The sequence below is a fragment of the Ovis aries genome, chromosome X (genome assembly GCF_016772045.2).
Source record: "Ovis aries strain OAR_USU_Benz2616 breed Rambouillet chromosome X, ARS-UI_Ramb_v3.0, whole genome shotgun sequence".
NCBI lineage: Eukaryota > Metazoa > Chordata > Mammalia > Artiodactyla > Bovidae > Ovis > Ovis aries.
The window spans coordinates 108,489,349-108,506,407 of NC_056080.1; the positions used below are offsets into that span (position 1 = coordinate 108,489,349).

The 17,059-nt window shown below is 39.4% G+C and overlaps 1 protein-coding gene across 1 annotated transcript in view; it reads right to left on the reverse strand.

Moving 5' to 3' along the window:
- TENM1 (teneurin transmembrane protein 1) overlaps positions 1 to 17,059 on the reverse strand; it is a 900,209-nt gene that overhangs the window by 171,833 nt on the left and 711,317 nt on the right. Inside the window, exon 18 of the mRNA XM_027963346.3 lies at positions 6,751 to 6,967. Coding sequence (XP_027819147.1) covers positions 6,751 to 6,967 — 217 coding nt within the window. The remainder of the gene's footprint in view (positions 1 to 6,750; positions 6,968 to 17,059) is intronic.

Sequence of the window (17,059 nt, forward strand, 5' to 3'; positions counted from 1 at the left end):
TTCTATTTTTTTTCTTGGTTCTAAGTTTTGATTATCAAGCCCACTGAAGGCAGAGAGCATTATTGATGATTACACAAAGTTATAAATGATGTCAATTATGGACAGGCTCTGCCAGTAGTGGAATGTCTCATAAGTTAAAAAAAAAAAGACAAGAGTAATTACTTTGCTACTGTTATATAATCACTTCATCTTTTATGAATTTGTTCCTGTGCTATTTGGAGAACAGTAACCTTACCTTTAGGCTGCTCCGACATTTGGGAATTAACTAATTTGAGGTCCTAATATCATCTGTGTGTTCTAGGCAACCAAAATGAGTTTTTCATTAGTAAATATGAGAAGAGCACTTTAATATCACTGCATCTATGTCACTCACTCATCTACTCATTTTTTAACCTCTTTTCTGCCAAATCCTGTGTTAGAATCTGGGGATATGGTGGTGTGGTAGATTAAAGATGGTTATACATTCTTTGATACTTCTCTCAGTAAAAGGTAGGATTTATGACCCTCCCTCTGAATCTGAGCAACTTCTGTGACTACTTTAATACATAATATATAACACAAGTGACACTGGTATAATTTTGGATCCAGATCTTAAGAGACTGGCACCTTCTGGTTCCTGTCTCTTGGAATACTCCAACTTGGAGTTCTGAGCTCAGGCAAACTCAAGGTTGGCTGCCATGCCCATAGGCAGCCTGAATGGAGAGGATTTAAGCAGGAAGAGGGATTCCTGGAGGCTAGCCAGCTCTTCTAGCTCCCAGCTGAGTTAGAGTAGCTGAAAGCCCAAATATCACGGAGAAAAGACAAGTCATCCTGGCCACACCCTGTCAGAATTTCTTACCCTTTCTTCCTTCCCTGCCTTATTTTCTAACCCACAGAATCAAGAAATCTAATCATAACCAATTATTTTAATCCACTATATTTTGGAGGAGTTTGCCATACAGTGATAGATAATCAACATATCAGACTTGATCCTTGTCCTCACAGAAATCAGATTTAGCAGTGAGGAGGGGTCAGAGCTTCTGTACTGCACACCCCAGAGTGGCACACGAATTTGAAATACAGCAACTTCACAGAAAGTTAGAACTAGAAGAAACCTATCACCCTGCTCAACCTCTTCATTTTGTAGCCTGTTAATCCCACGGTCATGGGCTTTGTTTTTGTTTAGTTGCTCAGTCGTGTCCGACCCTTTGTGACCCCATGGACTGTAGCCCACCAGGTTCTTCTGTCCATGGGATTCTCCAGGCAAGAATAGTAGAGTGGGTTGCCACTTCCTCCTCCAGGGGAGTTTCCTGACCCAGGGATTGAACCCGTGTCTCCTGCACTGCAGACAGATTCTTTACCCCTGAGCCACCAGGGAAGCCCTCGTGTGCTTAGCGCTTTTCAACTAGGCTAAGGATTCCAGTAGAAGCGGGTGCATGAGACTGCCACAACCACACCCAGCAGCAGCGCTGCAAATTTTAAGATCTTTAAATTGTTCTTAAAACTTTAAGTGACAAACATAATAGTAAAATGCCTCTTAACATCCACATCTTTCTCACAGAATGTGGACATTTTGTTTCCACTATGGTGGGACCTGGGAGTCTATTAGCCTAAGGTGTGAGGCAGAGTGTCTATCAACTTACTCATGAGGTGCACGCAGGCCCCTTAGTGAAATATTGGTGGAAATATCCTTCCATTAATCTGATTACCTAGTTCATGCTCAGTCACTTTTTTTCCTCTTAGTTAAGATAGGATTTTTACAGACTCTCAGGAAAACAGATCAGAAAGTAAAAAAAAAAAAAAACAAAAACGAAACACTTGAGGTCTTTCCGCGGAAAGCTAGAGAAGCTGTATAGTCCAGATGTTACAAACTCAAATGCCAACAGGGTCAGGCAGGACATTAAAAGTGCGGGAATTGAGCCAGAAGCAAGGGAATCAGTGACTGGTGAGCTAGAGAGGCATGCTATTGATATTCCAGAGGGGTGGCTGGTCTTCAACTCTGGAACACCTATACCAGAGATGTCAAATTTTGTCAATTTTCTAGAGAATGAGGACATTCCAATTTTTATGTTAGATCTCTTAGTTTCTAAATGTTGGGCCAAACAAAATACAGCTGTGGGCTGACAGTAAGTAAGGCCTGATGTAGACACTAGACATGGATTGATGTGTGGATCAGCCTCTTGTGGCTATAAAACAGACAAATGAGTTTGGCCAGACCTTGCTGTCAGCGGTTGCACTAACCCCGGTAGGATTTTGTTTTTTAAATGCACTTCTCCATTAGTGATGGCGAGTGAAATGTCTGGCTTTGCAAATTACTGCTGTCGTTTAGTTTAATGTACTCTTGTTTTTACATATTTATAAAAACCTTTTACATTATTAATAGTGATTAAATGCTTAGACACTGAAGATCAATAATGCTTCTGTTCACCTATTTACATTATTAAAAAGTAATAAGTCATACAGGGCGTGCAGAATATGTCGTTTACTTTGTAGTCATGTTTGGAGTTGGTTAAAAAAAAAGAAAGAAACTCAGGCTACAGGGTAAAATGTATTTAAGGAAAAAATGGTAACTGACAGGCTTGCTGGGAGACTCTATTGTGGGCAAATGGCATGTTGCCAGTGACATCACACCATCAGGGGCACATGAGGTCCACATTCCATGTGCTCTCATATACCAGTGCAGAGAACTCACAACAAGAAAGCTAGTCTCACTTGGATGCACAAGGATGAACAGGTATTTAACCTTTATGCATCCTTGCAACAGTTAGTCACCTATATGCCACCATCTTTAACTCACAGAGCTCCGATGGTGGCAACACTCAGCAGCAAGTCCTCCGTGTGGCTCACAGTCTGCCAGTAGGCAAATGAGCCCCTCAGCAATGATTTCTTCATCTGCCTTCCCAGCTATCACTCAATTATGTGGCAAAAACCTAAGAGCAAATTGGATTTTCTGATTACAGTACCTGTGTTCTAGATCTGAGGAGAGCAACCCCACAGTCAGATATGTATAAGGACCAAAAGTCTTTAGCCTGGCTCTCTAAGGAGCCAAAGTGGCTCAACATAGTGGTTTAGAAGTTTGGCTCTCAGTATGAATCTGCTTGCATTCAGATCCTGGCTCTGACACTCACTGATTGTGACCTTGGGCAAGCAACTGGACATCTCAGTTATTGTTTTCTTACCCCCAAAGTAGGGATCACAATGGTACCTACCATATCAGGTTTTTGTAAAGATTAAATAACACATGTAAAAGCTTAGTATGAGACCTGACACAAAAGAAGTGCTTAATAACAATTTACATGTCGCAAAAGGCCCATTTTACCAGTTGTTCTGCCAAGAAGTTCATTACCACTGGCTTGAACTTTGTAAATAATATCATCAAAATATCATTGAAATGTGTTCAAATGAGGTGGATTTTACAATATTGCCTGGTTTCCAGATGTCATTCAACCAGATGTCATTCATCCTGTATAAATTAGATCTCAGTCACTTGGCTCAGCAGTGGTGTAACAGAAAGATTATAAGAGTTACTACATAGGAATAAAACTACCATGTGACCCACTACTGGGCATATACCATGAAAAAAATCATAACTGAAAAAGACACATGTACCCCAATGTTCATTGCAACACTGTTTACAATAGTCAGGACCTGGAAGCAACCTAGATGTCCACTGACAGATGAATGGATAAAGAAGCTGTGGTGCATTTATATCATGGAATATTACTCAGCCATAAAAGGAGTGAATTTGAGTCAGTTCTAGTGAGGTGGATGAACCTAGAGCCTGTTATGCAGAGTGAAGTAAGTCAGAAAGAAAAAAAAACAAACACTGTATATTAGTATATATATATGGGATCTAGAAAAATGGTACTGATGAATGTATTTGCAGAGCAGGAATGGACACAGATGTAGAGAACGGACTTGTGGACACAAGGGGAAGGAGAATGTGGGATGAACTGAGAGGGTAGCATTGACATATATATATATATATATATATATATATATATATATATATATACTACCATGTGTGAAATAGACAGCTAGTGGGAAGCCACTATAAAATACAGGGAGCTCAGCCCGGTGCTCCATGATAGCCTAGAGGGGTGGGATAGGGGGTGGGTAGGAGAGAAGCTCAAGAGGGAGGTGATATACATATATATACTTACAGCTGATTTGTGTTGTCATATGGCAGAAACCAACACAACATTGTAAAGCAATTATCCTCTAATTAAAAAAAAAGTTGCTACAAAACAAGGCTATTGGCTGTGTGATGTTGGACAATTATTTAATCTCTCTGAACCTCAGTTTCCTCATATATAAAATGCACCAAGACAATACCTACTTCACAGGGATACTGTGAGGATACAATGAAATAATGTTGGTTTGAAAGCTGCACAGACTAAAAAGTACAATAGAGATGTAAGAGCTTATAACTATTATTACTTATACTCTACATGATCAGAGTTGGATTTATTTTATCCAGAGATACTCTGAATAATACTGTATTACGTGTTGATTTTTTAGAGGAAATATAGTTAGATTGCTTGTCCTCAACTATTTCCCTTTTCTGACAGATTAGAGATGTGTGTCAGAGATGAGACCACTCGGTGAAGGAGACCGTAGTTCTGAATTCAAATGCGACTTTCAGAGCTACTTGATAACTTGGAGCCTTTTACAAAAGAATAAGGAAAACTCAGTCAAGCCAGGAGGAGGAGAAGTCATTAAGCACCACAAGTAATAGGTTTGTTCACTCTGCGACTGGCTGGCAAACACTGCTGAAGCATGAAGCCGAACCACAGTGGCTGGAATTTCTCTTCACTTTTCTAAGTTTATTGCTCAAACGCCCTCCTCTCGGTCACAATAACTTGGCTCCTATCTCTCTCAGGTCCTGACTTTCTCCCTTTACTTGAGTTCAGTGAGTCATTTAAATATGTATCTCCATGTCTTGGAAGTTGTTATTTCATTTACCTTCTTTTCTTCATTTTGACTGAGTTTCCTTAAGCATGAAGGTTTTTTGTTTCCTTTGTTCCTCTGGAGTGCAATAAATAAGCATCTACTATCTAAATAAATACTTTGACTGCAGCCATTTGAAATTACCCCAGACTTGCTATTGAACTGGGGGAGATACTTCAAAATGGGGATGACTGAGTCTCTTGGAAGAAGGCAAACTTTGACTAGATCCCCTGGCAGAGAAGGTCTTTCTTGTGGTGCATCAGCATTTGAGTTTGGGGTTCTGTTTAAAGATTTAAAAGGTTAGAACTGCACATAATAAACATAATGAGAAGCAACTAAGCCTGTGCACCACAACTATCAAAGTCCACATGCTCCAGGGCCCGTGAGCCACAGCTACTGAGCCCACGCACCACAGCTACTGAAACCGATGCACCTAGAGCCTGTGTCCCACAGCAGAAGAAATGACTGCAATGAGAAGCCTGTGCACGGCAGCAGAGAGTAGCCCCTGCTCGCCGCAGCTAGAGAAGGCTGGTGCACAGCAACAGAGACCCAGTGCGGCCAGATAAAGAAAGAAATAATAAAACATTTAAAAAACAAAACAAAAAATAAAAGATCAAGAAGAGAGAAAAATAAACAGAATGAGAAATTTTTAAGTTTCAATAACAGTTCTGGTATACAATTTGGGAGAAGGATGTTGACTGTTTTAAATTTCCATGCACGTTGTTTTTTACCCCTTTCCTACTGTGCACAGGGGTCAATACTGAATTGTAATTTTCTTAGGCTGTCACTCAGATCAATATAAACTCTTGACTGAACTTTTCTTAGGGACTGATAATACCCACTAGGATGCGACTGTGTGGGTGGGATGTAGACAAGTGCTCCCAGACAAATACTTTCCATGTATTTTTTTTTTTATTTTTACTTTCTGTTTGTAATAGTCTAGAAGCTGCTGAAATATCAGAAACAGAATGAAGGGAAGACTCTATATTCCATGCTTGGGGGGATATTTCTTTTTTATTCTTTGGTCTTTATTGCATCTGAATTGAACTTGCAGCTGCCACAACCATTTTTCTATCAAACCTGAGAATGAAGTTTCTGCTGAAGGTGGTAGACTAGAGAATTGTAAAGGACCTGGGGCCTTGATGATGGTACTGAAGCCTTAGCTCAGCCAACCCCTGAAACCCACAACTGCTGGACTTTCTATTTTGAGAGATAAACATCCTTACTGTTTAACAACAATATTTAAACATGTTTAATTGTGGCATGAACAAAAAAGGACATTTTTAAGCGATCAGAAATATTGACTTCAGTGACTTACTTATATCTAGTGCTAATGACTAAAACGTATCATTGCTGAAGATGAAGCAGAGAAGGACAATGAGCAAATTCATGTTATTACATTTCAAATAAATGAATTAGTTTTTAAAAAATTTTTCACCTAATGGGTTGGATTTTGGTCTCAGGTCTTTAGTGACAATTCACACATTTGAGCTTCCCTAGAAGATAGATTTTCGCAAGTCTTGCATTTCACTTTAGAATATCAAATGCACTCAATTCCCTCACATGGAAACGTTTTACACCCATAGAATGAAACTTAAAATTTAGTTTCTGAAATTCAAGAATTTTTCAAGGGATCAATCCAGGAGCTAAACAATAAAGTTGTAAATTATGTTTTTGTTTTTGTCATTAAAAGCCTTGCTTATACTTCACCATGAATAATATACATCATGTGAGTTTTGTATGTGTATATGTGTGTTTCTTTCACAGTTAAAGAAAAACATGACCACTGTTCATTAAGGAATAAAATAAATACATATGTACCTGCTGTCAAATGAGATCTCTGGAGGAATGACATGAGTACTGTCCTTGCCAATAAGGAATTTGATTCGATCATAGAAGAGTCTTGAAGTGTGCTGAGACAAGAGAGATTGGCTTTGCTGAATGAGGTCAAGAGGATCTGGTGAGCCCTGGCAGAGAGGACTGACATAACAGTTGCTTTGTTGACAACAATCTGGGTCCACACAGTCAGTCAAACCATCTGAAAAAGAAATTTTTGATATTTATTTTTAATATAAATTTATTTTAATTGGAGGCTAATTACTTTACAATATTGTATTGGTTTTGCCATACATCAACATGAATCCACCACAGGTATACACGTGTTCCCTATCCTGAACCCCCCTCCCTCCTCCCTCCCCATACCATCCCTCTGGGTCGTCCCAATGCACCAGCCTCAAGCATCCAGTATCATGTATCGAACCTGGACTGGCGATTCGTTTCATGTATGATATTTTAGATGTTTCAATGCAGCTTCAGGAGAAACAACATAATTTTTTAAACTATTTATCATTTATTTATTATTATTTTTACTTTACAATATTGTATTGGTTTTGCCATACATCAACATGAATCCACCACGGGTGTACACGTGTTCCCCATCCTGAACCCCCCTCCCACCTCCCTCCCTGTACCTTCCCTCTGGGTCATCCCAGTGCACCAGCCCCAAGCATCCTGTATCCTGCAAATTTAAAATATGCACAAATGGAGAAACATCTAGAATATAGCCAAAGGTAACTGTCCATGTTTTGAGTTTAGAATCTATTAAATTCACATATTTCTCATGATTTATCTATCACTCTCTCTGAGTTTACATGGCACATCAGTGAAATTCAAACTATTTTGTTCATAAATCTTTCCTTCCTGAGTCCTCCTGCAATACTACGTTTGTTAGCATTTGAAGAGAGTATTCTATTAGTTACCACTTTTTTTAAAAATGAATTTTTATTGGAGTATGCTTGCTTTACAATGTTGGCTTAGTTTCTACTGTCCATCAACAGGAATAGACAAAGGAGATGTGGTGTATATATACACAACGGAATATTACCAATAAAAAGGAATGAAATTGGGTCACTTGTAGAGACATGGATGGACTTAGAGAGTGTCACACAGAGTGAAGAAAGTCAGAAAGAGAAAAATAAATGTCATATACTAATGCATATATGTAGAATCTAGAAAAATGATATAGATGATCTATTTGCAGGACAGGAACAGAGATACAGATGTAGGGAAAAACATACATGGATATCAAAGGGGTGGAAGGTTTTGGGAGATTGATAGATATACACTGCTGATATGATGTATAAAATAGATAGGGTTTCCCTGGTGGCTCAGATGGTAAAAAAAAAATACACCTGCAATGCGGGAGACCTGGGTTCAATCCCTGGCTTGGGAAGATCCCCTGGAGAAGGGAACTGGCTACCCATTCCAGTATTCACTGACAGACTTTATTTTCTTGGGCTCCAAAATCACTGCAGATGATGACTGCAGCCATGAAATTAAAAGAGTCTTGCTCCTAGGAAGAAAAGCTATGACCAACCTAGACAGCATATTAACAAGCAGAGACATTACTTTGCTGACAAATGTCCGTCTAGTCAAAGCTAGGTTTTTTCCAGTAGTCATGTATGGATGTGCGAGTTGGACCATAAGGAAAGCTGAGCGCCGAAGAATTGATGCTTTTGAACTGTGGTGTTGAAGAAGACTCTTTTTTTAATATACATTTATTTATTTTAATTGGAGGCTAATTACTTTATAATATTGTATTGGTTTTGCCATACCTCAACATGAATCCGCCACGGGGAGGGAGGTTGGGAGGGGGGTGCAGGATGGGGAACATGTGTACACCCGTGAAAAAGACTCTTGAGACTCCCTTGGACTGCAAGGAGATCAAACCTGTCAATCCTAAAAGAAATCAGTCCTGAATATTCCTTGGAAGGATTGATGTTGAAGCTGAAGCTCTAATACTTTAGCCACCTGATGCGAAGAACTGACTCATTGGAAAAGACCCTGATGCTGGAAAAGATTGAAGGCAGGAGAAGGGGATGACAGAGGATGAGATGGTTGGATGGCATCACTGACTCAATGGACATGAGTTTGAGCAAGCTCCGGGAGTTGGTGATGGACAGGAAAGCCTGGCGTGCTGCAGTCATGACTGAGTGACTGAACTGAACTGATAAAATAGATATCACTCTTTTGAAGTTTCCTTCTTCCTCAGCAAGACCATTCCTCCAGGAAAATAACTATTTCTTATATTTTTTTGAATTTATCACATCATGTATATATCTGAGCACACAATTAACAAAGGCTTACCAACCTGAATTTGTTTGTACTTTAAAAAATTCTCCCAACATACTTGTCTAGTCCTAACTGTCACAATAGAAGTTGGTATCCTTATGGTGACTTTCACTTCTGAAAATTACCTGGAGAGTTTGAATCAATTACTGGAGAGTTTATTAAACCTGTATATTCTACAGTCCCACCTACTAAAGCAGAATTTCCTCAGAGCCCAGGATTATGCCATACTTAATCTGGGTGATTCTGAAGCATACTAAATTTTCAGAACCACTTTTTTGAGAATCTGTAGATGTGACTAGAACTTACTTGTCCCGAACAGCATTATTTGAGGCATATACTAAGGTAACTTCCTGTATTTAGTGATAAGTGACTCTCTTTCATTCCTAGGCCTTCACCATTTATTCCAGACTCCAGAATCCAGGGTTGTTCCAATAAATATATCACATAAAAGCTTCATTCTTTGGTAGAGGAATGATGTGGTACACAGGGGTTCTAGGAGGAAGGGAGACTTGAGAATACAGTCATTCCTTGGTATCTGAGGGTGATCGGTCCCAGGACCCCCACGGATACCCAAATCTGAAGACACTCAAAAGTGAAAGTGTGAGTCTGCTCCGTTGTGTCCGACTCTGTGACCCCATGGACTCTAGCCTGCCAGGCTCCTCTGTCTATGGGATTCTCCAGGCAAGAATACTGGAGTAGCTTGCCACTCCCTTCTCCAGGGGATCTTCCTGACCCAGGGATCAAACCTGTCTCTTGCATTGCAGGCAGACTCATCACCATCTGAGCCACGACGGGACTCACTCCTTTATATAAAATGGTCTAGTATTTGCACATAACCTATGCATATCCTCCTGTATACTTTGCCATCTCTAGATTACTTGTAATGCCTTTGTTGTTTGGTGACTAAGTCCTATCTAACTTTTTGTGACCCTGTAGCATGCCAGGCTTCTCTGTCCATGGGATTTCCCAGGCAAGAATACTGGAGTGGGTTGCCATGCCCTCCTCCCAGGGATCGAACTGCATTGGCAGAAGGATTCTTTACTACTGACCAGGGAACTAATACAATGTAAACACCAAGTACACAGTCATAAGTATAATGTAAATGCTATGTAAATAGTTATGAGGGGTGCACCAAATTAAAGTTTTGCTCTTAGGAACTTTTTGGAATTCTTTTTTTTCCAAATATTTTTGATCTGCGGTTGGTTGGATCCACAGGTACAAAATGTGAGGATACAAAGGGCTGACTGTAGGTACACAGCACTGTGTTAGGTACCTGGGAAGTAAAAAGCTAAAACCAACTCTTTTCCTGTTTTTCGGAGCTCAGAGCTTAGTAGGAGGAATAGGCACACAAAACAGCTGACTCTTAACACTTGTTAAACCTGCAATAGGTGTTACAAGAGAGTTAACTGCAAAGAGAAGGGGCTGGAGTGATTAACTGAGCATATAGACACTTCATTCCACATCCAATACAGAAAAAAAAAAATTAATGTCCTTCCAAGGTCCTTAAAGCAGACAAGTAGCTCTAGTTTCGATGCTTAACAAGGATCAATATAAAGATGCTCAACTTCTCGCTTGCTGTGGAATAGGGAGGTGCGGATGGATCACGGCTCCTCAGGCTGATGATGAAAGTCACTGGCACGGGTTTCATGTGGCTCTTTTGCTCACTCTCAGGTGCTTACAAGACTGCTCCTGTTGAGCTGGAGGGGGATGAACCACAGCTGGAGGCAATGGGAGCCAGGAACACCAAGGGAGTAGGCATTTGGAACAGTAGCCCCAGGGCATCCAGGAAATATTTTTCTCTGCTTGAGGTCCTTTCAAATTCCCTGTACCATAGACACTACTTTGATTTAAAATGCAGTTTGCTGCTTTCTGGCCTCCGCTGTTAGTTCAGTGTATTTTTGCCCCCATTCTTGCTTTTCTGTATACATGTTTCTTTTTCACTGATGAATAATTGTTAAGTGTGGATTAGCTTCACTAAAAGGTTCTCTTTTGGTCCCCTTTCTCCCCTCATTCAGCAAATTTTATGAACAGATTTTTCTCTAGATTGTAGATGCCGCAACCACCTCTCCCTCCAGGACATTGCTCATAGCCTCCTCTTAGCACCTTCCCTCTTGACTCTGCTAATGAAACATCCAATGTGCTGAAAAGCTGGCAAAAATATCAGTCTGATAAAAACAGTTTTCCGATGTCTGGAATTGTGCATAAAATACTAAACAATGAAAAACTGCTTTTTCAGATGGGCAGTCACCTTTATCTTTCAATTGGCAGCGAATGCAATAGTCATAAGATTGGGCTTTCAGAGGTTTCAATCTGTCCACTGCACGATTCTAACTCATTTTTGAAAAGAAATGGATTTTAAATAAATAGTAATGCCCAAATGATCTTCAAAACTGGAGTCTAAAACTAAACACAGAGCCAATTGAAAATTTGGACTCACATTCTCATAGAATTATGTGCTATAAATTCCAAGCTAATGTTTCATATGCCATAATTGTCTATTATACGGGGTTGACCCTCTAAGACCTCTGTTTTCTGAGAGAATAGTACAACTTCTCTTGAATCGAGAAAGGCTACAGGCAAGCCAACCAATAATGGTATGCAACCCTTGAATTATAATTCATAGGTAAGCCCAGTACATGGGCAAAGATCTACTTACCAATTATCACATTGGATAACACTCCATACAGTATGTCTAGACTGTTACAAAGAAGTGTAAATGACAGTCACACTGCTTGTGTGTGGGTTGCTTTTTTTTTTTTCTTCCTTTGGCTATTAATGGATCTTTTATCTTTCTGAACTGGAAGCTGTGGCACCCTCCTGACAGCCAGGCTCAAGGTGTCAGATATGGACACACGAAATGTTAACTCATTTTACTTTTGGGGCCTATTCCCTTTAAAGGAATAAAAATAAAAGCTAGCAAAAAAAGGGAGGTTAAATTGTCTTAAAGGACTAAACACAGCATTCACTGATCCTAGCTTTGCCAGCCAAGTAAGGGCCATTCCAGCTGGCTCAGTTGGTGACCATGAAGATCAAGGACACTGATTTCTTCAGAACATTTCTTCACTATTTAACTTTTACCTATTAGATGCATGCCCTTGGTTGAAAGCTGGATTGAATAAGGGAATATGAATGATACAGGGAAAACCCATATTTTCCTAATCCTTAAAATGAATTAAAAAATATATATATATCCTTTTAGGGATAGCACCCATATTATCACTTTGATGAAAAGGGACAGCTAGTTCATGGTAGGCTATCCAAAAGGATTTGGCAACATGTATAGATTAGTTAGGGGCTTCCCAGGTGTCACTAGTGGTAAAGAACCTGCCTGCCAATGCAGGAGACACTAGAGATGGGGGTTCGATCCCTGGGTGGGGAAGGCCCCCTGGAGGAGGGCATGGCAACCCACTCTAGTATTTTTGCCTGGAGAATCCCATGGACAGAGGAGCCTAGTGGGCTACAGTCCATAGGGTTGCAAAGAGTTGGACATGACTGAAGTGACTTAGTATGCATGCATGCAGGCAAGCATGCATAGTTAGTTAACGGCCTTCCAGGTAGCTCAGTGGTAAAGAATCTGCCTATAATGCAGGAAACGTGGGTTAGATCCCTGGGTCAGGAAGAGCTCCTGGAGAAGGAAACGGCAACCCATTCCAGTATTCTTCCCTGGGAAATCCCATGGACAGAGGAACCTGCAGTCCACTGGGTCACAAAGAATCGGATACAACTAGTGGCTAAACAGCAGCAGCAACAGCATAGTTTAGTTAATATGTGTCAGGTATGGCACTAGGTACTCCCATGCATATTATTTTAACTAAATCCCTGTGACAACCCTGTTCAGTAGACATTCTCATCTCCATTTCACAAATAAATGAGGGGAGGCCGAAATGTGGTTGGAAGAAAATTGGAAGTCATATTAATACCCAGTGTTCTGACTACAAATAACACGCCTGACATCATCATCCAAGCAGTATTACTAGTACTACTGTCCTAGGTGTAATACCTCTAAGTGCCTGATTAATATAATATTTAGCTATTTTAAAAATATTTATTTAGCTGACTGTGCCAGGTTCTGGTTGTAGTACATGGGATCTCCAGTCTTCATTGAGACATGCAGGATCTTTTAGTTATGGCCTGTGGGATCTAGTTCCCTGACCAGGGATAGAACCCAGGCCCCCTGCATTGGGAGCACAGAGTCATAGATGCTAGACCACCAGGGAAGTCCCTTAATGTAGTATTTAGAACACATGAAGTGGTTAAGGTGAAAGAATCAGACAACTTTGGTCTCACCTTGACTTTGCCATTTACAAATCAGTGCAACTCCTGGATTCTCAGTTTCCTCATCTGTTAGATGGGCTGAGTAGAGAGCTGTTGTGAGGATCATCACATGCTATCATGATCATATTAGCACAGTGCGTAGGGTTTAGTAGCTAGCACTCAGCTATGGTCATTAACCAAATTCTAGACTGGACAGACAACAAAGAGTCCAGGGACAGAGTCCTAGGGGTCGATGTCAATGGTCTGCAGTGGCAGCTTAAAATGTTCAGACTCACTTCTTTTCAAGTTGCCTTATCACTGACCAGAGGGCAATTAACTTCTCTGTAGCATATTCAGTTCATTAGAACTTGTTCATTTTGTGAACTCTGCTTCGTTAGGTTGTCAGATAGGTAGGAATCTATGTGGCTCTAAATGGACACTAATGCTATAGTAAATCTTTATTCATTGAATTTCACAAGTTCAGAATTTTTTATCATTTGGACAGGGGCTGGACTGAAGCTTAACCTTTTCAGTGTGTATAGAATAGAGGATCTGCCAAGCAAATTAATAATGAGAAGGAAATTGAAGGGCTGATCATTCCAATGATTCAGTTGAACAGAATCTTCTTAGACATTTAGGAACCTACAAACAATGGACTAATTTTGAATCATTCATAAATATTTACTAAAGCAAGCCCTCTACTAGGCAATCCTGGTAGCTTCATTGTTGCTGTTATAAGCATCAAAAGAAATATGATTGTATTTCCTTTGGAAATAGTCTATAATTCATCTTTTTTCATTTACTCAGGCTGACTTTAACCCTAGTATTTTGCTGCATTAGTAAAAAGAAAGTGGGAGAGGTTCAAGGGCATTTGCATTGTAACTGCCTAAATCACTGTTATTGCTATAACCTATACATTTACTTTTTCTGCATCAGGAAAGTAAATTGTTTCTATTCCACTAATGTTCACGTGCTCCCCACCTGCCATCAGTGGCTTCCACATTGCTCAGAATACAAGCCAGCGTTCTGACAAAGACCTACTTTCTCATAGTCCGGTTCTCCACCATCTCTCTCTTACCTTACCTCCCTCCCATTATCGTATCCCACAACTCCCTTCACCACTATTTCTATGCCTGGAATCTTCTCTCCAATGTTAATATGGCCCACTCCTTACTTCATTTAATTCTTTACTCAGTGCCACCTTCTCAGCGAGGCTTCCTCTGACCACAATATTTAAAAGTTCACCGCTGTTGCACATTCCTATCTTGTTTTAACCTGTTTAAAAATTTCTCCATAACACTTACCAGCTTCTATCATACTGTTTACGAAATTGGGGGGGGGTTATTGTTTGCCTCTCATAACTAGAATATAAGATCCATGAAACGAGGATTTAGTCTTCTTTATTCATTGCTATTTCCTCAATGACAAGAACAGTGCCTGAGTCCAAAATAAATATTTGTTGGATGAATAAATGGATGTCCTAAAAGTCCTATTTATAGGACACTTATAAGTGTACCTAGAAATTAATAAATGTTTAATTAATGCATCAAAATATGTAAGTTACAGATGGATTCTTTGTTGACACCACACCTTTATTACCCACTTTATATTGAAAGTGAAAAAAGGTGAAAGTGTTAGTTGCTCATCATGTCTGACTCTTTGCAACCTCAAGGACTATAGCCCTCCAGGCTCCTCTGCCCGGAATTCTCCAGGCAAGAATATTGGAGTGGGTAGCCATTTTCTTCTCCAGGGCATCTTCCCAACTCAGGGATTGAACCCAAGTCTCCTGCACTGCAGTCAGATTCTTTGCTGTCTGAGCCACAAGGAAAACCCTACTTCAAACATTCTCATTCATTCTCACCACAAGCAGGAAGGTGTCAAGTATTATTAGCCTTGGTTGATAGATAATGTGACAAATCCAGTTATAGAATGGTTAACTGAGTTACAGAGTTTAGATGTTCAAACTTCCACTTTTATCTGGAGTCACTTTGCAGTTTAGGTTCTCATACCTAAGATGATCTTCTAATAAATGAGTTCCTTGGAAATGAGGGGGGGTATGGTCAGAAGAAAAAATAAGGAATATGCTTCCAATGCTAAGCCTCTTTTCTCAGCCAAAGCTTAAAAGTAAATGGAGGGGCCCTTAAACAGAGCAAATGTTATCAATTCACTGCTCCTTCTATTTCATTTTCCTATTTATTAAACACTGCAGCATGCTGGTGACATTCAAAACATGAGGATTATTGATCCATGAGCTTATATGTGTTCATAATTCACCCATGGTGCTGATTTCTAGATCTAGAAACACTACATCATTAAACTGGCTTGCAAATAGCTATTGTCCTTAATGAATGGTGACTTGTTATGAAGAATGATTCCTGGAAGATCATTCTCTTTTAGGCAATTAACTTATTGATTTTATTAAAAAAAAGTTTTTTTCTTAGTAGACACTTTTTTTTAAATTTTAAAATCTTTAATTCTTACATGCGTTATGTCTAATGTATAACATTAAAAAGTATAGTTCATAGAAACATTACAAAAGCATATATGAGAAGAAAAAATAAACATGAGCACAACTGGATTAGAAAATTAAATATGGAGACAAGGGTTTTCAGAGTTAAATCAATGAAAATATTAATAAGTGATTCCCAATACACAATTCAGGTATATTATGGAACTGGCAACCACTATGTATTGTTATCTCGGGTTCAGTTCAGTTCATTCACTCAGTCATGTCTGAATCTTTACAACCCCATGGACTGCAGCATGCCAGGCCTCCCTGTCCATCGCCAATTTATTGATTTTACCAATCAATATGAATATAGCCCACTGGAAGAGTTTATATAAGAAAAACTTTGACAAACAGGTGACAAATACTTAAAAGATAAGAGGGAAAAAGGCTGTTTTGATTAAACACTCTTATGCATCTTTTTAACCTTTGTGACAATCTTTCCACAGTATAAAAAATCACCTTCCTTCCTTTATAACTTGAGTGAATAAAATAATCTTTGATAGCTGATAATCTTTAAAAATTTACAATGTTCTGTATAATCTGGCCAGTGCCTACCTTTATATTCTCACCTCCTACCAATCTCTCCCTGACTCACTGTATTCCAGCCACAATAACTTATCTTTCATTTTCTAGAAGAGTCTAGTACAATTTCACCTCAGGGCATTTGTACATGCTGTTTCCTTGACCTGGAACATTCTTCTTCTGACTCATATCAGGCCTCCCTTGCCACACAGACCAGGTTAGGTTCTGCTATACATATTTATAGCACTCTACAAATTTTATGGCACTCTTCACAATTGTAAATATATACTTATTTGTGTGGTTTCTTGTTTAATATGTAAACCATAAACTTGTGAAGGCAGAAAGTCATTTGTCTTTTTCTCCTTAGTGTCAAGCACAATACTTGGCACAAGGCAGTGATGAATGAATGGAAAATTGGGTACCCAATTTGAAATGTTGGGCTGAAAGGTAACTATTTGAATCAAACATTTGGATCAGCACTACCCAATAGAACTTTTGCCATTGGTAGGAACGCTCTAGATATGCCCTAACACAGTAGTCACTAGCCTCATATGACTACTGAGCAATTGAGATGTGGCTAGTGCAACTGAGAAATGAGATTTTTAAGGTTATTTCAATTATATTTAAATAGTTGCATGTGGCTAGTGGCTACCATATCAGACAATGCAGGTTTTGAGATCTCCAAATAGATGTTGAATGATCTATAAACTCAGC